The sequence below is a fragment of the Tupaia chinensis genome, unplaced genomic scaffold (genome assembly GCF_000334495.1).
Source record: "Tupaia chinensis unplaced genomic scaffold, TupChi_1.0 Scaffold000067_1, whole genome shotgun sequence".
In the NCBI taxonomy this organism is placed as follows: domain Eukaryota; kingdom Metazoa; phylum Chordata; class Mammalia; order Scandentia; family Tupaiidae; genus Tupaia; species Tupaia belangeri.
The window spans coordinates 2,197,404-2,222,848 of NW_006159526.1; the positions used below are offsets into that span (position 1 = coordinate 2,197,404).

The following is a 25,445-nucleotide window of genomic DNA, read 5'->3' on the forward strand; positions in this document are numbered from 1 at the left end:
CCCCCCATAAACAACCAATCAGGGCCCACCGTTAACAACCAATCAGGGCCCACCGTTTACAACCCACCAGAGTGTATATAACCACGATGCCTGGCCCACAGTAGCCAGACGACACAGACGACCGAGAAGACGACACAGACGACCCAGACGACGACAACCAGGAAGACGACAACTGAAGAACCTGAAGAGCTGAAACACCGCGCAGTCTCCAGACGACCCTGAAGATCCTGAAGAGCTGACACTGCATCGTCTCCAGACGAACTGGGAGACCCTGAAGAGTTGTAACACTACATCGTCTCCGGACGACCCTGAAGAGCTGTGATACCGCGTCGTCTCTGTGCTGTACCGTGCTGCCCACAATAAACAGACGACACTGTCGTCTCCGTGCTGTAACACTACGCTGCTTGCCCTGGCTCTCATTCCTTCACTCAGGAAACCCGTTCGGCTGTCCCCCCGGGTCGGGACAGTGTTCTTCCCTTTTCCCAGGGTAGCCTGCTATTGACTGTCATTAGAAGCAAGCTGGCTGTTTGTGAGCACCAAGGTGTCCTCTGTTGTTTTGGTTTAGTCTTGGTCGTGAGTGGGCATCAGAGAGCTCAGAGATCCTATGCACTTTGGGAAGCCAGAATTATTTAGCGCTGAAATGAGACAGAAGTGCTCTTTGCTCAGCTGCGGACAAAAAAGCAGGTGCTACTGCCACCTGGTGAGCCATTTGAAGACAAGAATTCACACAAAAGGAGAGAGATGAGGGAATTTTTGAAAAGTAATATATTCATTCACTTTGTATCAAATGACAGGGTCTCACTGTTCCTTATGGCTAATATTCCATAGTGTAATCATTCTTTAGAAAGCTATATATAAACAAAAAAGCTATAAAGGCCCCCTGCATGATCCAGAACCAAGGCTTACCATCTGTATTTATTTATTTTTTAAATTTATTTTTATTTTTTATTTTTATTTTTTGGAGAGATTTTCACTGTAGGGCGCGTGCGCTCGCCAGACAGACAGAGAGAGACATAGAGACAGAAAGCGAGAAATCACCCCCCAGGGGGGATGGTCACGCCGCAATCTCTTCTCCTCCATTCTCCTCTCAGGATCTTGGGCACGCACGCACACGCGCCCGGCGTGAGTTTTAAGCCACCGGGTCCGGGACACGAACCGCGGTCGACTACGTGGGAGTCCAGCGACATAGCCATTACGCTAACTGCTGGTTCCCTTTATTTTTTTTTTAAGAGAGATTTTTGGTATAGGGTGCATGTGCTCGCTGGAGCAACAGAAAGCCAGGAAGCAAGAAATAACCACCTGGGGGGATGGCCACACTGCATTTCCTTCTCCTCCATTCTCCTCTTGGGATCTTGGGTATGCACACACACACCCGGTGTGTGTTTGAAGCCACTGGGTCCGGGACTTGAATCACAGTCAACTAGGTGGGAGTACAGCTACATAAACATTACACCATCTGCTGGCCCCTGCATTTTTAAATTTAGGTAAACTAGGAAATATTTTTGGTTTAAGAAACTCTGAATTTTCTGTAACTTAGAACTGAAAGCACTCTAATTTGTAAAGCCACTGTGAGCTCTCATGATCTTTCCTAGAAGTCATGACAGGAAAAAAATGGGTTAGAATTCTGGATTTCTGATGATACTGTGCAACTTGAACCAGCATGTTGGAAGCCAGGTTTAGCCAGTGCCTTGGCCACCCTATTCATCCAGCATGGGGAAATCTGATAGAAAAAGTGACCCATCAAGTTATACTATTGAAAGGCACTAGCACATTGTAGGCTGCACAGGCTTTGAGACCAAAAGGGATTTCACAGGAAGATAAAAGTGCTGTGTGGCTAGCGGGTACCATGGTGGTTAAAGGCACTGGACTCCCACCTGACTGACTGGCAGATTGAGTCCCAGACCCAGGAGCCTGAAAAGGATTCTAGGAGAGCCAGCAGGCGGTATAGTGATTAAGACGCTGGACTCCCATGTGGTCAATCTCAGTTCGAGTCCTGGACCCAACAGATAGAAACTCACACTGGGTGTAGTCCCAAAATCCTCAGAGGAAAATGGAGGAGAAGGAGTTGCTATGTGGCCATCACCTCTGGTGGGTGATTTCTTGCTTTTTGTCTCTCTGTCTCTCTGGTGAGCGCACATGCCCTACAGCAAAAATCTCTCAAAAAGAAAAGAGAAACAGAAAGAGAAACAGGTTGGGCATGTGCGTATGTGTGTCCAAAGTCCCAGAAGGAAAAAGAAATGGAGAAGGGATTGTGACCTGGCCACTCCCCATGGAGAGTGCTCTCTGCAGAGCACCTCTTAGCAAAAACTGAAAAACAAACAAACAAACAAATGATTACATAACGTCACTGTACAATTGTCACTGTTAAAACTGCTTAATCATATATATATATATACACACATATACATATATATATTTTTTTTTTTTTTTTGGAGAGGTTTTTGCTATAGGGCGCGTGTGCTCTCCAGAAAGAACGAGACAGAGAGACAAAAAGTGAGAAATCATCCCCCAGGGGGAATGGCCATGCCGCAATCCCTTCTCCTCCATTCTCCTCTTGGGATCTTGGGCACGCACGCACATGCGACCGGCCTAAGTTTAAGCCACCGGGTCTGGGACTCGAACCGTGGTCAACTACATAGGAGTCCAGGGACATAGCCATTATGCTAACTGCTGGTCCCCAATCATAATTTTTTATTCTTTGATTTACAGGTAGATATGGACATTTTACATATGAAGTACATGTTTGAGTCCAAGTATATACATTTATATATGACTTGTATATATTTTATATATTAGACAAGCTTGCATTTTTCACTCCCACTAACAAAATGCACTGTTTTTGAAATGGATACTATCAAGTAAATGATAATTCTATCCTAAAAATTAACACATCTGATAAATTACATAGAAAAATTTAAGACTTGGGGGCTAGCAGGTGGTGTGGTGGTTAAAGGTGCTGGACTCCAGGGACCAGAAGATGGTGTAATGGTTATGTTGCTGGACTTCCACATGGCCAATTGTGGTTCGAGTCCCAGAGCCGGCAGCTTGAAACTCATGCTGGGCATGTGCCCCAAATCCCAAGATAGCATGAAGAAGGGACTGTGGCATGGCCATCCCCCCTGGGGGGTGATTTCTTGCATTCTGTCTCTCTGTCTCTCTCTGGCACATGCACTAGCCCTATAGCAAAAATGTCTCTTAAAAAAAAAAAAAGTGCTGACTCCCACATGGCCGACCACAGTTCAAGCCCTAAATCTAGTGGCTTGCTTTTTCCCTTTCCCCCTCTCTTTCTGTCTCTTTATGGTCAAATTAAAAATATAATAATAATAAATTAAATAAATGTTTAAAAAAAAGAAAAAAAAATCAAGACTTTCCCCCCTTTGTGTGAGTGGGAGAAGTTTGAGGACAGAGAACTTGACAAAATTAAAGTCTTTCAAACTTGTCACAGACTGTCTAAGGAGGTTTGAATTAGATAAAGGCTACATTACTTAGAAATCAAGTGGACTTTGATGGAAATATCAAGAATAAAAAGCCAAGTATTGTAACTTTGACATTTGTTAAAAAGCATTTATTATCAGGAACCATTTCTGACAATTTCCAGATATTACTGTAAAACTCTGCCTTACCACACAAGGCAGAAGTAAAAACTCAATGATGTAAAATGAAGTGTTCCATTTCTGAAGGGTTAACCAGAAACATCAGTTCATACTGTCACATAAAGAGCACACACACATGTACACACACACACATGTACACACACACACACACACACACACAGCAAAACTTAAACTGATGGTATAGAAAGAGACCAAATGTTAAAAAGTTCAGCAAACCCTGCTTGGGATGAGACAAAGGGTGGGAGCCAACTCCAACAGGGTTACAACCACATTTGTGTTATTTCAGACTACAATATTGCTTGATGTTCTATATTTCAAATAATATTTATTTGAAGTGATTATATTAAGATTGCTTGTAGGATTCCTTCTCCAAAAATATTTTTAAATAACACTTTTTGAAATAAGCTTAATAAAAATTTCCAACATTATACCTTTACTCATTTGTCAAAAAGTACTGAGAACCTACATTAAGCTATGAAATGTCATGGTTTTGTAGACTTAACAAGGAACAAAGCCTTCTCTCATCCAGCTTACATTCTAGTGAGCACGAATTTAGGCATGTTCATCACTGTACTTTTCTTAAATTTATGACCATACTCTTATATCTTGTAAGACCTAACTTCTGTGCAATTACTGATGTTAAAGTTCTAGAACCCTTCTCATTAGATATCTCTGTTATGTGCTCTCCTGACCATTATAAATGCTGAAGTTGGGAAGAAACATTACTTTTTCACTAAAATTTTCTTTTTGTGCTAAAAGAACTCTAGCTCCCATTAGAGGACTTCAAAATAGAAGAACATTTTACAGAACTTCATTTCTGTGTAGATTCTCTGATGAAGGATAATCTTTACTGTACGCTTCACTTGTATAAAATTTATCACCACTATGGACTCTTTGATGAATCAGAAGACCTGAGCTCCAACGGAAACCCTTACCACATGCATCACATTTGTATGGTTTCTCTCCTGTGTGGACTCTCTGATGAGCTTGAAGGTTTGATCTCTGACTGAAGCCCTTTCCACATACCTCACATTTGTATGGTTTCTCCCCGGTGTGGACTCTGTGATGGGCTTGAAGACTCGAATACCCACTAAAGCCCTTACCACACTGTTCACATTTATAGGGTCTCCCTTCTATGTGGATTCTCTGGTGTGCTTGAAGACGTGAATTCTCACTGAAGCCCTTTGTGCACACCTCACATTTGTATGGTTTCCCTCCTGTGTGGACCCTCCGATGTGCTTCAAGACGTGTACTCTGACTAAAGCCTTTCCCACACATTTCACATTTATATGGTTTCACTCTAGTGTGGACTCTCTGATGGCCCTGAAGATATGCTCTCTGACTAAAGCCCTTTCCACATACTTCACATATATATGGTCTCTCTCCAGAGTGGACACTCTGATGGCTTTGAAGATACGATCTCTGACTGAAGCTCTTACCACACTCCTCACAGTGGTATGGCTTCTCTCCTGTGTGGACTCTCTGATGGGCCAGAAGAGTTGAGGCTTTACTGAAGCCTTTACCACATTCTCCACATTTGTAGGGTTTTTCTCCTGTGTGAACCCTCTGATGAATTTGAAGATTAAAACTCCAGCTGAATCCCTTCCCACATTCTTCACATTTGAATGGTTTTTCTCCCGTGTGGACTCTCTGATGGCCTTGAAGGTGTGAACTCCGACTGAAGCCCTTTCCACACTCCTCACACTTGTATGGTTTCTCTCCAGTATGGACTCTCTGATGGCCTTGAAGGTATGAATTCCTACTGAAACCCTTACCGCACTTCTCACATTTGTATGGTTTCTCTCCTGTGTGGACTCTCTGATGGGCTTGAAGGTATGAACTCCTACTGAATCCCTTATCACATTCCTCACATTTATAAGGTTTCTCTCCTGTGTGGACTCTCTGGTGAACATTAAGAACTGACCTATGGGTAAAGCCTTTACCACATGCATTGCATTTGTATGGTTTCTGTCCAGTGTGGACTCTCTGAAGATCTTTAGATTTTGAACTCCACGTGAAGCCATTCCCACACTCCTTATAAGATGTTTCTCCGATGTGAATTTTCTGATGGCTGTGAAGATAAGAATGTTCATTGAAGTTGTTACCACATGAATAATGTTTATATGGTTGGTCCTTAGTGTGGACTATCTGAAGGTCCTGAAAATGTGAGGCCAGATTGAAGCTATTATCACCTCCCTCAGAATTATAGGGACTTTCTTCCATGTAAAGTCTATGCTGAACATTAAGATTTGAACTACAGATGAAACCCTTCCCACACTCTGCACCTGTGTATAATTTCTCTTCTGTGTGGATTTTCTGATGGACTTGAATGCATGAATTCTGATGAAAGATATTCTCATTCTTCTCATATTCATGGGATCCCTCCCCAATATGGACCCTCAAAGTACTGTTAAGACCTACGCTATGATCAAAGGCTTTCTCAAAAATGTTGCACCTGTATGGCATCTCTCTTGCATGGATAAACTTGTAAGTGTCGAGAGGGGAGTACTGATTGAAGTTCTCACCATATTCACCACATTTGCATGGTTTCTCTTTTGTACCTACTTTCTGATGGGATTGCAGATGTGAACTCTCAATAGTACCATCATCTCCTCTCTGAACACTCTGATGAACATGAAGAACTGAATCGTAACTAGAGCCCTTTCCACACAGACTGCATGTATGGGGCTTCCCTTCTAAGTGGAACTGTTGATGAACTTCAGAGCTCATGTCATCATTGACGGCTTTTCCGTACTCATTACACAGGTAGGGCTTCCGTCTTGTTTGAATTAAGTCCTGATTATGTAACGATACTGTCATTATATCTTCTCCACAGTCACGGCAGCTATAACTTTTTTCTTTCCTGTGTACTTCCAGGTTATTATTGTCATGTGAGGTCCATCTGAGGTTGTCACATTTACATAAATTATTTTTCGTGGAAATTTGCTGACATGTACATTGGCAATTATGTGACTCTGTCAGATACATTTTCCTCCAAGAATGCTGGGCCCTCCAGGAAGGAACTTCTTGATTTTTTATATAACTGGAATCATCTCTTATATGAGTTGATATGTACTTCCCATCTTCAGAAATCTGAATTGGTAATACCGTCCAAACGTGGCAGGAGGAATCATCTTGCTTTTGCAACTGAAAATTCTTCCCTTGGAAATTTTCCAAGGAATCTTGATACCTAGTTAACTCGCCTGTACCTTCTTGCCAGGACTGCCAGGAGGACAGCTCTTTGGAGGAAAGGCAGCTTAATTCTGCTTCTTTAATACACATTGTCTTATGTTGATTCTTGCTTCCTATAAAAATAGAGAGAATTCAAATACATGTACAAGTGAATGCTTTATTCAGAGATTTCAAGATTTTATATTTATGTCATAACATGAAACTTGAATGAACCAGAGGAAATTTCATGTCACTACCATCAAGAATACCTAGAAAAGGCTTCTTCTTTGGCTACACAAAGTATATAAGTAAAATACATATAATTCAGGCTACCCATATGCCTCAGAATCAGGACTTTGGCGTTAGCTATAGTGGCTCATACTACTAAGATACTTCTGCTTAGAGGTTGAGACCATAAGGAGGCCCAGGTTCAGTTCCTGGCCCAACCTAAAACATGCTGGGTGTGCTGACATGCATCTGTAGTCCTAGCTAGCTGGGTGGCTGGGCAAGAGGATCTCAACATAGTGAGACGCTGTCAAAAATCAATCAGTCAGGAACCAGCAGTTAGCGTAATGGCTATGTCGCTGGACTCCCACGTAATCGACCACGGTTTGCATCCCAGACCCGGTGGCTTAAAACTCACACCGGGTGCGTGTGCATGTGTGCCCAAGATCCCAAGAGGAGAATGGAGGAGAAGGGATTGTGGCATGATCATCCCCCCTGGGGGGTGATTTCTCGCTTTCTGTCTCTATGTCTCTCTCTGTCTGTCTGGCGAGCGCATGCACCCTATAGTGAAAACCTCTCCAAAAAAATAATCAATTAGACAGTCTTTTTCTCTATTATAAATAAGCAAACTTTAAAAAATCAGGGCTTTTCAGCCCAACCTGACATCAAATGTAGTGACCCTGTTCCAGAGGCCTAGTAAACCATAAACATGTCATCATGGGTTTATCATGGGTTGCCTGGAGAACCAAAAGAGAAAAGAGGAGGAGATAGTCTCAAATTGGAAAGAACACAGTTGCACAGACAAATGGTTTCTGGGCTCATAAAAACTTCTTTGTTCTCTGGCACACCAGCATGGTAATGTAAAAACATTTGTTTTTATAGTGTGTTAAATGCTGTACTGAAGAAGGTAAACAGAAGGTTAAATAGACCTTTAATCTATGCTTGCGGCATCTATAGCCTGTCTCTAATGAGCTATTTATCTTCATGAGAATAAGTTGTTTTTTTGTTTGTTTTTTTTTTGTTTTTGTTTTTAAAAAAGAGAGGTTTTTGCTATAGGGCACGTGTACTCAGCAGAGAAACAGACACAGAAAGTGAGAAAACATTACCACCACCCACCCCCTCATGGGGGATAGCCAGGCTGTAATCCCTTCTCCTCTATTCTCCTCTTGGGATCTTGGGCATGCAGGCACACACACCCAGAGTGAGTTTTAAGAGCTGCGTCCAGGACTTGAACCATGGTCGACTATGTAGGAGTCCAGTGGCATAACCATTATGCCATCTACTGGCCCCAACAATAATAAGCTGTTCGAAGTCACTGTAAGCCAGTATCAGTTTTAACTCTTTTCAAGAGATACTTTACAATTACCAAGAGTCACATTGCAGATCAGAATTTGAAACATGAAAACAAGATTCAACTCAAAGAACATCAGATAAAACCAGGTTGAGGGAGTAAGCACAGCTATTTCATGACACTGGTAGGTGTCCTTTGAGGCAACTCATCAGGTATGAGCAAAAGTTGATGAACACTGACTTTGCCTTGCATCACTTCACTGCAAAATTTCTTTAAATAGAGAATTTGAGGTGTTAGAAAAGGTGAAAACAGGCCTGCACTATCAGTGCTGATTATCAAGAAAGTCATCCAGGGGCCAGCCAGGTGGTGTATTGGTTAAGGAGGCTGGATTCCACATGGTCAACATTGTGGTTTGAGTCCTGGACTTGGTGGAATGAAAAACAGCCCAGGTGCATGTGTGTGCATGCCCAAAATCTGGAGCAGAGAGAATGGAGAAGGGACTGTAGTGTCGTCATCCCTCTGGGGAGTGCTTTCTCACTTTCCTTCTTTCTCTGTCTCTCTCTGGCAAGTGCATACAACCTATAGCAAAATTTAAAAAACAAAAGTCATCGAGGTTGGCCACAGGCAAGTAAGGGGCACTGCTGCATGATGGCTGGGCCACCTGGGAGTCCTGGGTTATGTTCTTGGGCCAATCTAAAATAGGTGGGATAAGCCGATGGTCCTAGCTGAATGGGAGGCTAGGGTAGGAGGATCATGACATGGCTAGACTGCCAAATATATGAATCATTCTATTGTGCTCTTTCTCTCATTAAAAAAAAAGCCTTCTAAATATTATTAGAAAATAAGTGTTTAAATATACATGTAATTTAAAAATAGATTTGTTGGAACATCAAAGATTGCTGCATTTGGAAATGAAGTGAGATTAGAGGAGAAAGAGAAGAAAAGAAGACATCTGAGTATGAAAAGAAACAGTTAAAGAAATTACTGACTTAAAACAATCTCTGGAATATATTTTGGATCAAGAAATCAAGAAAAATGGTAAATTAGAGAAAGAGATAACTAGAGTTAAGAAACTCTTGGAAATGACAAGAAAGAAGTTAAATGAATATGAAAATGAAGACGTTAGTTTCCAAGGAGATTTAAAACCCAGCCAATTTGAAATGGATATTCAATCTAATATGTTACAACATAAGGTACAAGCAACATCTCAAGAAAATTTAGAGCAGCTGAAAGAGAATAATTATGCTTCAGTAAATCAGATGGAGCTCAGAATTAAAGATCCAAAATCTGAACTCTTCAAAGTAAGAGCTTCTCAAGGGTCTAATAACGTAGATTTGGAAAAATACAAGCAACTCTATCTAGAAGAATCACAAGTTAGAAAATCATTATCAGGTGCTCCCACATGGCTGACCATGGTTCAAGTCCTGGACCTGATGGCTTGCTTTCTCACCTTCTTTCTCTCTGTCTGTGTGTGTCTCTCTGGTCAAACTAAAAATGAATGAATGAATAAATAAAGTTAAATAAATTCTTTAAAAAAGAGAAAAATACCAACTTCTACGCTGTTCGTCTTTTTCACTGTTGGCAGTGACATTCAACGTGAAACGGAGACGATCAGAGCAGAAGAAATGATTTCTGAGACTTTTAAACATGATGCTGGAGGAATCTGATCTACCTGTAGACTCATGGCATTTATAAAAGACGGAGCAATGCTATAGAGCTAAGGAAACTTCAACATTAAAAGTCTCTCTGCTGGGGCCAACAGGTGGCATGATGGTTAGAGTCCTGGACTCCCACAGGGCCAACCATCATTCAATTCCTGGACCTGGCAGCTTGATTTTTCACTTTCACTTTCTTTCTCCCTCTGTCTCTCTCTGGTCAAATGAAAGAAAATAATAATAGTGAATAAAGTTAAATAAATAATTCTTTTTAAAAAAAAATTCCCTCTGCTGGATTTCCTAAATGTGTCCAATGGTGGTACCAGAAGAGTCATCACAATAAGATGAACTGTGGTATTTGGAGTGTGTGTGTGCGGGTGTGTGTGTGTGTGTGTGTGTGTGTAGGAGGGTACACGTGTACACACGCATGCACCCAAGTTGCTCTGGTTTCTCTGGTAGAATCACAGAAACTTCTCTGTAGTAGTTGATAGATGCAAAAATCTCAGAAGACCACTCCTGGGAGATCCAAAGTCTCAGGCTATGACTTTATTTCTGCCTTGGAGTTTCTAAGCACCTTGGCAGTAGATATGAATATAAATAAGGAATGAGAACAGATACGTTTTGTACCCCTTCAGAAAGAAAACTTAGGCTACAAGGATTTGCTAACAAGAACATTCACATGTACCTCTGGTGAGAGGGGTGGATTTTGTGGATTTAGGGTGACATATTGCCAAAGACAGTATGTTATACTCACTGAGAAAGAAAGTTGCTACTTTCTAGTAAAACTTGTCAAAGAAAATTCAGGAGAAAATCGAACTTGCTAAATCTCCTGAAAAGCTTAGCTAAGGGCTGGCCCCATAGTATAGCTGTTAAATACTGTGCATATAGAGCCAGAGCCCACATGGATGACCACGGTTTGAATCCTGGTTCCAGTGGCTTGAAAAATGTGCCAGGAACATGTGCATACATGAGCAAAGTCCTGATGGGATGAAGAAATAGAGGGAAAAGGATTACAGTGTGCTCACACCCCATGGGGGAGTGCTTTCTCCCTCTCCCTCTCTCTATCTCTGTCTCTCTCTATCTCTACGGCAAACCCACACACTCTCTGGCAATTAAAAGAAAAATAGGGACCAGTAGATGGCATAATGGTTACATCAAGGGACTCCTACATAGTCGACCGCAGTTCGAGTCTTAGACCCAGTTTTAAACTCACACTGGGTGTAAATGCATGCATGCCCCAAATCCTGAGATCAAACTAGAGGAAAAGGGATTACAGTGTGGCCATCCGCCTGGGGGGTTATTTCTCACTTTATGTCTCTGTCTATCTGGTGAGTGCATGTCCCCTAAAGCAAAAATCTCTCTTAAAATAGTTGAGTCCCAGACCTGGTGGTTTAAAACTCACACTGGCCACATGTGCATGTATGCCCAAAATCCTGAGGAGAATGGAGGAGAAGGGATTGTGGCATGGCCATCCCCCCTGGGGGGTGCCTTCTTTCTGTCTCTCTGGCTCTCTGGCGAGCACACACACCTTATAGCAAAAATCTCTCTAAAAAAGAAAAAAGAAAAGAAAGAGAAAGAAAAAAAGTTAAGAATTTGATTAATGATATAGTTGGTTTCGGTATAACTGGAGATGACACTGAAGAGGAAAACAAAAACAATTTGTTATATATTTCTTTAAAAGTCCTGAAGCCTCTGGTTTATAGAACAAGGAAGTTTTCTCCAGTGTAGAGATGCCTTCCCAGCACCATGGAGCAGGAGCTTCTGTTTCTACTCCTGTTGGGAGTTTTGAATTACATTAACTGTAACTGGGGTGTTATGGTGTAGTGCTGGTGAAGGATCCTCTCTTGGAGCCCCTGGGACCACGATGCTTCATCTCAGCAAGGGCTGAGGTCTCTGCCCTTCAGGCACAAGTTGCTTACTCTGCACCTCTGACAGAATTAACAATTCAATTCCATGAAAACAGCTTTTGCTCACTTATGTAGATTGACAAGTTGACTTCAGATATGGCAAACAGTAAGCTGTTTACTATAAGTAAAATTATTTTCCCTATCATTTTCAAGTAGAAGACAAAATGTAATGGCTGTTCCTTTGGAAACAGATTACAGAATAGGTTGGACATTGAAATTTGGAACATCTGGTCTATAGTAGCAAGAGAACACTAATGGCAGGGAACAATTTAATGAGGTTGAAGTCAATTTAGTGGATTGTGACAAGAAAATTACACCTTTGGTCTTAATGAAAATGATGGTTTGAAAATGGTCTAAAAATCTTCATTAAGTGTTGTTTATTTAATGGCTACGCTGTAGGGAATAAAGACGAAATGACATATCCTGTAATTGAACAGGGGATAGAGAGTGAAGGGTGTCGCTGTTCATTATTCCTGTTTTTCTCACCCTGAATATTCCTGGCCTGGCATGGGAAAAGGGAATTTGGCAAGCAGGGATGTAGGTGCTGAATGTGGAAGGGCTGGAGAGACTGCAACCTGGAACAACTTGCAAGGAAATGAATAGCCTGGAAGCTATTATTTTGATGCCTTTTTTTTTCTTTCCTCGTGTACATGCAAATAGAGTTATTTCTTCTAGAGGGGACCTAACAAGAGATAGCTGTAAGAATTCTCATTTTAAAAATATTCTTCATCCAAGTGGATCAAGTCAGCTCTTGTAGGTTGCAGAAAAGCCAATGGGAAGTAATTGTGTTCATTTTGGTTAGAATCGCAAAGTTAAAGCTCGGTAAGAAGTGGTTTAGTCTGAATCTCTGAGCCGGCAGGTAATTTACTACACAGAATTAAATTCAGCAGTACCCAAGGACATTTGAATTGGGGGTTTTATGGCTGTACTGTCTATATTTGTTGGTATTTATTTAGTTTTTGCTTTTGTTCTTTTAGAGAGAGATTTTTGCTATAGGGCACATGCACTCCCCAGAGAGAGAGAGAGAGAGACGGAAAGTGAGAATTCACCCCTCAGGGAGTATGGCCACACTGCAACCCTTCTCCTTCATTCTCCTCTTTGGATTTTGGGCACATAGGCATGTGCACCCAGCATGAGCCACAGGGTCCAGGACTCAAACCACAGTTGACTAGGTAGGAGTCCATCAATATAACCATTACACCATCTCCTCACCCCTGTAGTAGTTTTTTTTTTTAAAGGGAAAAACAAATAAGCTAATGCTCATCATTTGGGAAATGGCTAAATAAAGTCTGTTATTCCCATATATGAGGTAATTTTGCATGATAAAAGAAAAGGGCTATAATCTAACACTGGGAGGGGTTTTTCCAAAGGAATCAGGTGGAAGAGGAAAATTAGTGTGTTAAAAATGAGAATGTGGGGCCAGCAGGTGGTGTGGTGGTTAAGGAGCTGCATTCCCACACGGCCAGTCATGTGGGTTCAAGTCCCTGGTTTGAGTCCCTGGACTCAGCAGCTTGAAGATCACACAGGGGGTGTGTGTGTGTATGTGCATGATCAAAATCCTGAGAGGAAAATGGAGGGGAGGAGACGGTGGCATGGCCATTTTCCCTGTGAGTGATTTCTCACTTCCCCTCTTTCTGTCTCTCTCTGAGCACATGCTCCCTATGGCAAAAGGAAGAAAGGAAGAAATAGAGAAAGATAGATAAATGGAAGAGAATTCATTTGTTTTGAAATGTTCTATTGCCTTTTTTCCTACCCATGACATCCTTAGCTATACAGTTGTGACAGTAGCTTTTGATTTTAGAGTCCTGAGGCCTCAAGAAACATACTGAAATGTTCAGACTCACATATATGTTCAACTTGAAAATTCTAAAGACTATCTCCATCAAGAGACTCCTTAGTGGGTTGACAAGTGGCATGGTGGTTGGGGCACTGGACTCCCATGTGGTTGAATGTGGTTCGAGTCCCGGACCTTGTAGCTTGCTTTCTCACTTTCTCTCTCTTCCTGGTGAGCATTTGTACCCGGTAACAAATTAAAATAATCATTTATTTTATTTTATTTTATTTATTATTATTCATTTGCTATAGGGTACATGTGTTCATGAGAGAGAGAGAGAGAGGGAGAGAGAGGCAAAGTGAGAAAGCAGGTCACCAGGTCTGGAACTCAAACTGCAGTTGGCCATGTGGGAGTCCAGCGTCTTCACCATCATCATCTTCTGGCCCCAAATAATTTTTTTTTAAAAAAGAGTTTAACAAAAAGACTGCTTAGGCATTAGAAGATGGGAGGGTGAGAGAAGAGGACAGAATGGAAAGAGAAGAAGTTGGGCATATGAATACAAGAATGTCTTACTTTCCCAGCCCACCCTAAAAAAGCAGGGTGCAGTGGCAAACTTCTGCAAACCCAGCTACTCAGGAAGCTAAGTAGAAGGATGGCAAGCTTGCAGCAATGTGGGCAGCATAGTGAGGTCCTGTCTGAAAGAGGCAGGCCTGGCTTGTAGTCCTAGCTGTAGTCCTAGCTATTCTGCAGGCAAGACCCTTCTAAAATCAACACATATGCACACACATACAGTGTCTCACCTGAAGCTGCTGCACAAGAAAGACCAATTGTAATGTTGGCATTTTTGATACCCAGTCAGCTAGAAATAATGGCTACCTCTCTGTGATTACCGAGGCACGGCTAAACAGGCCAGGCATTCAGCAGATGGCCTTCTGGAGTATCCTTGACTTACACTAACTTGCTGTTTATCTATTAGCTGTCTCAAGGTGAATCGAAGACAGCAAAGAGCAGGCACCTATTAACCAATTCATTCACTTAAGGCAGTGAAACAAGGTCAAGAAACCTGACAAGGGGGCCGGCAGGTGGTGTAGTGGTTAAAGAGCTGGACTCCCACATGGCCAACTGTGGTTCAAGTCCCAGACTTGGCGGCTTTCTTTCTCACTTTCTCTCTCTTTCTTTCTGGTCAAATGAAAAACTAGTAATAATTACAATAAATAAAATGAAAACGAAAAAGAAACCTGACATGAAAGTACAAAAGACAGGACTGATGGGCAGCCATGAGGCCGTGTAGCTGGAAGGGACTGAACAAGCAAAGACAAGAGCAGGTAAGTGTTGATAGCTGGTGGGGGCGAGGACCAACACCTCAGCACCTACTAGGTCACTTTAAGTACTTTACACGCTTCAGGTATCTGATGGGGTACCACTAGGGAGTCTAGAGTGCCCTGGTCCATCTCATATCCCAAAGGGGCACTCTGCCTGCTGTGTGATACAGTTCTTACCTGAACACCCAGCCCTCTGCGTTTCTGTCTCCACCATCAAAAGTTCTTCTTCTCTCTCCAACTGGGATATTAGGTCTGGTTTGAAGGGCTGATGGTCTACCAAAGAGGCAAGGAGAGCGCACGTTGAAGTTTGATAATACCCGATGTGTCCAAAGTAGACAAAAAGGTCTTCTCAGAAAAGTGTGGTGCTTTCCCACAGGCCTTCCACCCTATTACTTCCCACCCGCTATCGGAAACTAACTTCCTACTTTTCTGATAAATTCTTCCTGTGTTCCTTTTTCTTTTCTAAGAATTATTTTTAACTTAACTTTATTTATTTATTTACTTATTTTAATTTGACCAGAGAGGGACAGAGTAAGAGTGAGAGCAAGAGAAAGAGGGAAAGTGAGAAAGCAAGCTGCCGGGTCCAGGACTAGAACTGTGGTCGGCCATGTGGGAGTCCAGTGACCACCATGCCACCTGCTGGCCCTGCTGTGTTCCTCTTTAAAAAGGAAGCATATGGGGCCAGAAGGTGGCATGGTGGCATGCGGATCTCACATGGCCAACCAGTTTGAATCCTAGACCCAGCAGCTTGAAATCCATGCTGAACACGTGTGAGTACATGCCCAAAATCCAGAGCAGAGAATGGAGAGAAGACTGTGGCATGGCCATCTCCCCTGAATGGTATTTCTCACTTTCCCTCTCTCTGTCTCTGTTTCTCTCTAGTGAGCACATGTACTCTATGGCAAAAATCTGGGGAAAAAAAAATGAAGCATATTTATCTGTATCTACAAAACAGACTGTAGTAAAGGATTAATCTGTCCAGAGAGAAGTCTGGCCTTTGCCCTAAGCTCCTAGGAAGTAATCTCTGAGTCCTTGGAATGTCCTACCTAATAGAAGTACCTATGCAACCCTTCTCCTTCATTCTCCTCTTTGGATTTTGGGCACATAGGCATGTGCACCCAGCATGAGCCACAGGGTCCAGGACTCAAACCACAGTTGACTAGGTAGGAGTCCATCAATATAACCATTACACCATCTCCTCACCCCTGTAGTAGTTTTTTTTTTTAAAGGGAAAAACAAATAAGCTAATGCTCATCATTTGGGAAATGGCTAAATAAAGTCTGTTATTCCCATATATGAGGTAATTTTGCATGATAAAAGAAAAGGGCTATAATCTAACACTGGGAGGGGTTTTTCCAAAGGAATCAGGTGGAAGAGGAAAATTAGTGTGTTAAAAATGAGAATGTGGGGCCAGCAGGTGGTGTGGTGGTTAAGGAGCTGCATTCCCACACGGCCAGTCATGTGGGTTCAAGTCCCTGGTTTGAGTCCCTGGACTCAGCAGCTTGAAGATCACACAGGGGGTGTGTGTGTGTATGTGCATGATCAAAATCCTGAGAGGAAAATGGAGGGGAGGAGACGGTGGCATGGCCATTTTCCCTGTGAGTGATTTCTCACTTCCCCTCTTTCTGTCTCTCTCTGAGCACATGCTCCCTATGGCAAAAGGAAGAAAGGAAGAAATAGAGAAAGATAGATAAATGGAAGAGAATTCATTTGTTTTGAAATGTTCTATTGCCTTTTTTCCTACCCATGACATCCTTAGCTATACAGTTGTGACAGTAGCTTTTGATTTTAGAGTCCTGAGGCCTCAAGAAACATACTGAAATGTTCAGACTCACATATATGTTCAACTTGAAAATTCTAAAGACTATCTCCATCAAGAGACTCCTTAGTGGGTTGACAAGTGGCATGGTGGTTGGGGCACTGGACTCCCATGTGGTTGAATGTGGTTCGAGTCCCGGACCTTGTAGCTTGCTTTCTCACTTTCTCTCTCTTCCTGGTGAGCATTTGTACCCGGTAACAAATTAAAATAATCATTTATTTTATTTTATTTTATTTATTATTATTCATTTGCTATAGGGTACATGTGTTCATGAGAGAGAGAGAGAGAGGGAGAGAGAGGCAAAGTGAGAAAGCAGGTCACCAGGTCTGGAACTCAAACTGCAGTTGGCCATGTGGGAGTCCAGCGTCTTCACCATCATCATCTTCTGGCCCCAAATAATTTTTTTTTAAAAAAGAGTTTAACAAAAAGACTGCTTAGGCATTAGAAGATGGGAGGGTGAGAGAAGAGGACAGAATGGAAAGAGAAGAAGTTGGGCATATGAATACAAGAATGTCTTACTTTCCCAGCCCACCCTAAAAAAGCAGGGTGCAGTGGCAAACTTCTGCAAACCCAGCTACTCAGGAAGCTAAGTAGAAGGATGGCAAGCTTGCAGCAATGTGGGCAGCATAGTGAGGTCCTGTCTGAAAGAGGCAGGCCTGGCTTGTAGTCCTAGCTGTAGTCCTAGCTATTCTGCAGGCAAGACCCTTCTAAAATCAACACATATGCACACACATACAGTGTCTCACCTGAAGCTGCTGCACAAGAAAGACCAATTGTAATGTTGGCATTTTTGATACCCAGTCAGCTAGAAATAATGGCTACCTCTCTGTGATTACCGAGGCACGGCTAAACAGGCCAGGCATTCAGCAGATGGCCTTCTGGAGTATCCTTGACTTACACTAACTTGCTGTTTATCTATTAGCTGTCTCAAGGTGAATCGAAGACAGCAAAGAGCAGGCACCTATTAACCAATTCATTCACTTAAGGCAGTGAAACAAGGTCAAGAAACCTGACAAGGGGGCCGGCAGGTGGTGTAGTGGTTAAAGAGCTGGACTCCCACATGGCCAACTGTGGTTCAAGTCCCAGACTTGGCGGCTTTCTTTCTCACTTTCTCTCTCTTTCTTTCTGGTCAAATGAAAAACTAGTAATAATTACAATAAATAAAATGAAAACGAAAAAGAAACCTGACATGAAAGTACAAAAGACAGGACTGATGGGCAGCCATGAGGCCGTGTAGCTGGAAGGGACTGAACAAGCAAAGACAAGAGCAGGTAAGTGTTGATAGCTGGTGGGGGCGAGGACCAACACCTCAGCACCTACTAGGTCACTTTAAGTACTTTACACGCTTCAGGTATCTGATGGGGTACCACTAGGGAGTCTAGAGTGCCCTGGTCCATCTCATATCCCAAAGGGGCACTCTGCCTGCTGTGTGATACAGTTCTTACCTGAACACCCAGCCCTCTGCGTTTCTGTCTCCACCATCAAAAGTTCTTCTTCTCTCTCCAACTGGGATATTAGGTCTGGTTTGAAGGGCTGATGGTCTACCAAAGAGGCAAGGAGAGCGCACGTTGAAGTTTGATAATACCCGATGTGTCCAAAGTAGACAAAAAGGTCTTCTCAGAAAAGTGTGGTGCTTTCCCACAGGCCTTCCACCCTATTACTTCCCACCCGCTATCGGAAACTAACTTCCTACTTTTCTGATAAATTCTTCCTGTGTTCCTTTTTCTTTTCTAAGAATTATTTTTAACTTAACTTTATTTATTTATTTACTTATTTTAATTTGACCAGAGAGGGACAGAGTAAGAGTGAGAGCAAGAGAAAGAGGGAAAGTGAGAAAGCAAGCTGCCGGGTCCAGGACTAGAACTGTGGTCGGCCATGTGGGAGTCCAGTGACCACCATGCCACCTGCTGGCCCTGCTGTGTTCCTCTTTAAAAAGGAAGCATATGGGGCCAGAAGGTGGCATGGTGGCATGCGGATCTCACATGGCCAACCAGTTTGAATCCTAGACCCAGCAGCTTGAAATCCATGCTGAACACGTGTGAGTAGATGCCCAAAATCCAGAGCAGAGAATGGAGAGAAGACTGTGGCATGGCCATCTCCCCTGAATGGTATTTCTCACTTTCCCTCTCTCTGTCTCTGTTTCTCTCTAGTGAGCACATGTACTCTATGGCAAAAATCTGGGGAAAAAAAAATGAAGCATATTTATCTGTATCTACAAAACAGACTGTAGTAAAGGATTAATCTGTCCAGAGAGAAGTCTGGCCTTTGCCCTAAGCTCCTAGGAAGTAATCTCTGAGTCCTTGGAATGTCCTACCTAATAGAAGTACCTATGGTTTCCCTGGGTCCATGCCAGAGAGTTACACAGTGTCATTTATGGTGGGGTTTTGAGCCCTGTGTTATCAGTTTAACTTCTGGAGGGACTAGACAGGTGGTCAACCATATCTACTTGACTGAACGCCAATAAAAGCTCTGGACACCAAAGCTTGGGTAATGCTCCTGGTTGCCAATGCTTCAGGTGTTTTGTCATACATCATTGCTGAGAAAAGTTAATGCTGTCCGTGACTCCACTGGGAGAGGACGAGTGGAAGCTTCAAGCCTGGAACAGTCCTAGACTCTTCCACTTCTTTTAGCCGACTTTAACAAGTTTCCTTTTCCTGATAATAAACTGTAACTATGAGGATAATGGCTTTCAGCCATTTCTGTGAGTCCCTCTAGTGAATTATCAAGCCTGAGAGAAGTATTGGGGACCCCTGAACTTGCAATTGGTGTCTAACGTGAGGGTGGACTTGTGGACACCCAAATTTTGTGTATGTACTGAAGTATTTAGAAAGAAAGGGCTATGGCATATATAAATTGTTCTCAGATGGTTCAGAATAAAATATTAAGTTATCAAGAAAGTCATGACTATTTTCCTATGCAAAATTGCATCACGACTTTCTAGATGACCCAATATAAATGTATTCATATATACATAAATACATATGGAGAGAGAAAGAACATGGGCATAAATGATAAAACAAATGTGGTTAAATTATACTATATGGGAACAGAAAGTAAAAGCTATATGGGTGGTTTTTAAACTTTTTAAAAAAATTATTTTATTGAACTTTATTTATTTTATTTTGATGAGAGAAGGACAGAGCAAGAAAGAGAAAGGGAAAATGAGAAAGCAAGCCACTAGGTCCGGGACTTGAACCAGAGTCAGCCATGTGAGAGTCCAGCCCTTAAACACCACACCACCTGCTGGGCCCCATGGGTATTCTTTTTTATTTTTTATTTTTGTTATAGGGTGCATACGCTCACTGGAGATAAATACATAAAACGAAAGTGAGAAATCACCCCTCATGGCCATTGTGGCCATGACACAGTTCCTTCTCCTCCATTCTCTTAGGATTTTAGGCATGCGCACACTCCTGATTTGCCCTTCAAGCCACTGGGTTCAGGACTCAAACCATGCAGTTGGCCATGTGGGATCCAGCTTCCTCAACTTCCACATCACCAGCTAGCCCCATATATGGGCACTCTTACTCTTTCACTTTTGCAAATTTTCTGTGAGCTTGAAATTATTTACAAATATGTTATTAAAGAAAAAAATACCTCAAAGAAATCAAATGAATAAGCACTTACTGGCACCCTGTAACAAAAAAGCCGGAGCAACTTACTAAATGGATTTTATGACGCACCAATGGAACAGGACTATGATTTGCCCACTTACAGTGCAAAGACAGATTTCTGCCTGGAGAAAACCATCAGAAACGCCTTATCCATGTTGCACAGAGATTATTAGGGCTCTCAGGTAGCCTAGCTCAGAGAACAATTTCAGCTCTGGAGGCCCAGAGCTTCAAACAACTGAGCACACAAAGATGCCCCCATGAGACTACCATTGAGTTCGAGAGGACAGGTATCCTCACCCACTGAGAGCAGGTTCTGGAAGTTCTCTAGCATCACATCTCGGTACAGCGTCCTCTGGGCAGAGTCCAGCAGCCCCAGCTCCTCCTCGGTGAAGACCACAGCCACATCCCTGAAGGTCACCATCTCCTACAACACCAAGCACACATGGATGGCTCATGGGGGAAGAGCAGCACTGAGGAAATGTAACGAATGGGAAGCTGCTCTGGATTCTAAGACTTGAGTCAAATTTAATAGCTGCCTTCTTTTTGTGTCCTATACTCCTAACTCCATCCACAGAAAGGGCTGTAAGAAAATAAATTTTTGCATTTTATTTTTTTAGAGATTTATTTATTTTTAATTTATTATCATTATTCTTCTATTTTGAACCAAGAAAGGCAGATAGAGAAAATGGGGGAATGAGAAAGCAAGCCACCAGGACCAGGACTTGAACTGTGGTCAGCTATGTAGGAGTCCAACACCTCAATCACCATGCCACCTGCCAGCCCCAATCCTTGCATTTTAAATTGTTGCCATCTGGGGGGCCAGCAGGTGGTTTGGTAGACTCCAAGTGCCTGACCATTGCTTGAGTCCCAGATCTGGCAGCTTGAAAAATCACACCAGGCATGTACAATGCACGCCCAAAATCCCAGGACAATGGAGGAGAAGGGACTGCAGCATGGTTATTCCCCACGGGGAGTGATTTCTTACTTTCTCTCTCACTGTCTCTCTCAGAATTTTCTGGCAAGTGCATGCACCCTATGGGGGAAAAAAAAAAAAAGAAAAGAAAAACAAAATTGCTGCCACTTGGTAGCACTCCTATAGGTAATTTCCTGGAACTCTACTACATCCTGGGGTACTACTATTTAAAATTTAATTAATGCCATTATGGCTGGCCCATAACCTCATAGGTAAAGCAGCCGGATTCCACATGGTTGACCACAATTCAAATCCTGGCCCTGATGGCTTTGAAAAACATGCCAGGCATGTGTGCATGGGTGCCCCAAATCCTTGCAGGATGGATAAACAGAGAAGGGATTGCAGCGTGACCACACCCCGTGGCGGGGGTGAGGGCTTTCTCCGTGTCTCTATCTTTCTTTGGTGAGTACGTGCACTCTCTGGCAATAACATAATAATGACATTTGCCGTAGAAAAACTTTAGATCTGACAGTGCCTGACGGCACCTGTTTTCCCTCTTTGACATATGCTCATCCCTTACAGGCTTCCAGCCACCCTCACGGCTTCCTTCTCTGCCATGTGTAGGGCCGGCAGTGTTTATGGTGTTGGCAGTTACAGGCACAGGTCGGGAGCCTGACTGCCTGTGTTTACGTCTGGATGTTCTGCCCTGTGCTAGAAGGACAGGTTTCTTCTCCTCTCATTTGTATGCAGGTCATCGGGTACGAAGGTAATAAAGTGAGTGAGGATACGGAAAGCATGGAGGAGCAGTGCCTAGCGCAGTTAAGTCCCCAGTAAATGTTAGCTCTGTCTTTTTCTAAACACTTCTTTCTTTCTTCCATGAGTGAGATAAAGAGATAGAGAGTCACCCCAACAGAGTTTTCACATCACGGGCCACCTCGGGCTCCAGCCAGCCCCAGAGCATGGACATGACACACACCCAGCATGTTCAGGAGGTTTCTCTACATGAACCTTAGTTAAAGCACACTTAAGTTTTCAGATGACTAACAAGCAATGCTGCGAACAAGTCCTATTTATAAAAAATAATTATTTTATTTAATTTCATTTATTTATTTTAATTTGACCAGAGAGGGACAGAGGGGCAGAGAGAGAGAGAGAGAGGGAAAGCAAGCTGCCAGGACACGAATTATGGTCGACCATGTGGGACTCCTGTGCTCTCAACCACCATGCCACCTGCTGGCCCACAAACAAGTCCTTTTATATCTGGGATTCTTGATTACACCTCATTAAAATAAATACCAAATGGTAGAAACAGCAATGTTGAAGAACAATGACCTTTAAAGTTTTGAAATCATCATGACTAGTGTTTCTCCCAAAAAAAGACTTTTCCGACTTAGTCTTCCTCCAAGAAAGTGTATATCCTATAACAGCCACGGCTGCACATGATTTTTTTTTTTAAATCTTTGACAATCTTTGAAGTAAATTTAGGAAGTAAAAACCAGTTATTTTTAAAAATTCCCACAAAGTCAATTAGTAATAAAGATAATTCTCTTTTCAAATATTTGTTATTCATCTCTAGTCTTTGTTTTCTGATAATATTGATTTTAGGGACACCGAAGTCTTTTCTTCCATGTACATTATAAATGTTTTTCATTCTGCTTTGTTGTTGTCATGTAACTTTTTGCTGTGGGAAGATTTAAAATTTTTATACAAAGACCTGTTTGATACTACATTTGTTCTGGATGATGTACTAATTTCATCACAACTTCAGCTCTGAACAGAAAATTCTGCTTTGGGGACCAGCAGTTAGCGTAATGGCTGTGTTGCTGGATTCCCACATAGTCGACTGCGGTTCAAGTCCCGGACCCGGTAGCTTAAACTCACACCAGGCGCGTGTGTGTGCGTGCCCAAGATCCTGAGAGGAGAATGGAGGAGAGGGGATTGCGGCATGGCCATCCCCCCTGGGGGGTGATTTCTCGCTTTCTATCTCTCTGTTTCTGTCTGTCTGGCGAGTGCATGCGCCCTATGGTAAAAACCTCTCAAAAAAAAAAAAAATCTGCTTTGGTTTGGTTTGGATTTTTTCCTGTGTCCTTCTACCCAAACAGTCTGCCTGATATTCTGGACCCAGAAGGAAAAAGCTTTGGAGTTGGCCAGACATTTGTCTTCCTGTAAAAATATAGACCTCGGTAACAGTGCAAATGATTCCAAGATTACCTTTGGTCATTCAGAGCTGTGAATGAAGTGACAGGTGAAAAATGCCTGCAAGTCCTTCAATGACTAAAAATTTTAATACAAGTACCTGTATTAGGCTAATAAAATAAATTGATATGCAAGGTCTTCAAAAAGTTCATGGAAACAATGTATTACCAAAAAAAAATCATGCATCAAATTCCATTGAATTCCATTTTTTCATAAACTTTTTTTTTTTTTTTTTGGAGAGGTTTTCACTATAGGGCGCCAGACAGACAGAGAGAGACATAGAGACAGAAAGCGAGAAATCACCCCCCAGAGGGGATGGTCACGCTACAATCCCTTCTCCTCCATCCTCTTCTCGGGATCTTGGGCAGGCACGCACATGCGCTCGGTGTGAGTTTTAAGCCACCGGGTCCGGGACACGAACCACGGTTGACTACGTGGGAGTCCAGCGACATAGCCATTACGCTAACTGCTGGTTCCCCATTTTTTCATAAACTTTTAAGTCCCCTGATACACGAATAATAAAACACACAGAACACACAAACATCCAAACACCTAAAAAGCTTCAGATCCCCTTGGGGGGTGATTTCTCACTTTGCCTCTATCTCTCTGTTTCTTTCTCACTCTGTTGAGTGCACGTGCCCTATGGCAAAAATCTGGGGGAAAATAAAGTTTTAGATACTGGGAAAAAAGAATCTAGCTCTTGTATAAAAACATCTACTTTTTCCCTGAGTTTAGTTTCAGCCTGATTTTTTTTTTAAGAGATATTTTTGTTATAGGATGTGTGTGCTCGTTGGAGTGACAGACAGAAAGCAAGAAATCACTCCCCAGGAGAGATGGCCAAGCCGCAATCTCTTCTCCTCCATTCTCTTCTCAGGATTTTGGGTAAGCATGCACATGTGCCTAGTGTGAGTTTTCAAGCTGTTGGGTACAGGACTCAAACAGCAGTAGACTACATGGGAGTCTAGGATGTAACCATTATGCCATCTGCTAGTCCCTCAGCCTGCTCTTTTTTTTTTTAGAGGTTTTGCTACAGGGTGCGCATGTGCTTGCCAGACAGAGAGACAGAAAGAGAGAAATCACCCCCTGGAGGGATGGCCACGCTGCAATCATTTCTCCTCCATTCTCCTCTCAAGATCTTGGGCATGCACACACACGCACCCAGTGTGAGTTTAAGCCACCGGGTCTGGGACTCGAAATGCAGTCGGCTACATGGGAGTCCAGTGACATAGCCATTACACCAACTGCTGGTCCCTCAGCTTGATCTCTTTTTTTTTTTTCTTTTGGAGAGGTTTTTGCTATAGGGCATGTGCGCTCACCAGACAGACAGACAGAGACAGAGAGATAGAAAGCGAGAAATCACCCCCCGGGGGGATGGCCACGCTGCAATCCCTTCTCCTCCATTCTCCTCTCGGGATCTTGCGCACGCATGCACATGCGCCCGGCATGAGTTTAAGCCACCGGGTCCGGGACTCGAACTGTGATCGACTACGTGGGAGTCCAGCGACATAGCCATTATGCTAACTGCTGATCTCTCCTCAGCTTGATCTTGATACACAAAATCATATTTGAGGTATTCTTATAATAAAGTACTTGAAAGTACCACTCAGGAAATTTTTTTTTTTTTTCAGTTTTAACTCCTTAGAACACTAAGGATAAATAATATCAGAATTCTCTCAGAATTGCTTTTTTTAAAAATTTGTTTCTTCCATATGCAAGGAAGAGAGAAAGAGACCCCATTCCCAACAGGGTCCCAATGTGGTAATCCACCCCCAACCTCAGCTAGACCTGGATCCTGGGCAAGTGTGTGTCTGGTGTGCTCAGGGAGATCCCCAGACTTGAACCAGGAACCTTCCCATGTGGGATTACCTCACAGAACACTGCATTTTACTGCTGCAACACCAGCTGACCCCCAACATTGTTGTTTACTGAGTAGAGATTATATGT

The 25,445-nt window shown here is 42.7% G+C and overlaps 1 protein-coding gene across 2 annotated transcripts in view; it reads right to left on the reverse strand.

Annotated features, from left to right (window-relative positions):
• The window catches only part of LOC102474736 (zinc finger protein 235), an 87,748-nt gene that overhangs the window by 45,143 nt on the left and 17,160 nt on the right, over window positions 1-25,445 (reverse strand). The window contains exons 4-6 of one of the 2 annotated variants that reach the window (XM_006142056.3): window positions 20,690-20,816; window positions 18,224-18,319; window positions 4,496-6,919 (exon numbers count right to left, since the gene is read on the reverse strand). In XM_006142056.3, the coding sequence (XP_006142118.2) occupies window positions 4,496-6,919; window positions 18,224-18,319; window positions 20,690-20,816 (2,647 nt within the window). Of the gene's footprint in view, window positions 1-3,600; window positions 6,920-15,136; window positions 15,231-18,223; window positions 18,320-20,689; window positions 20,817-25,445 lie in introns of those variants that run through there. The other variant, XM_014582914.2, reaches the window with a different exon arrangement.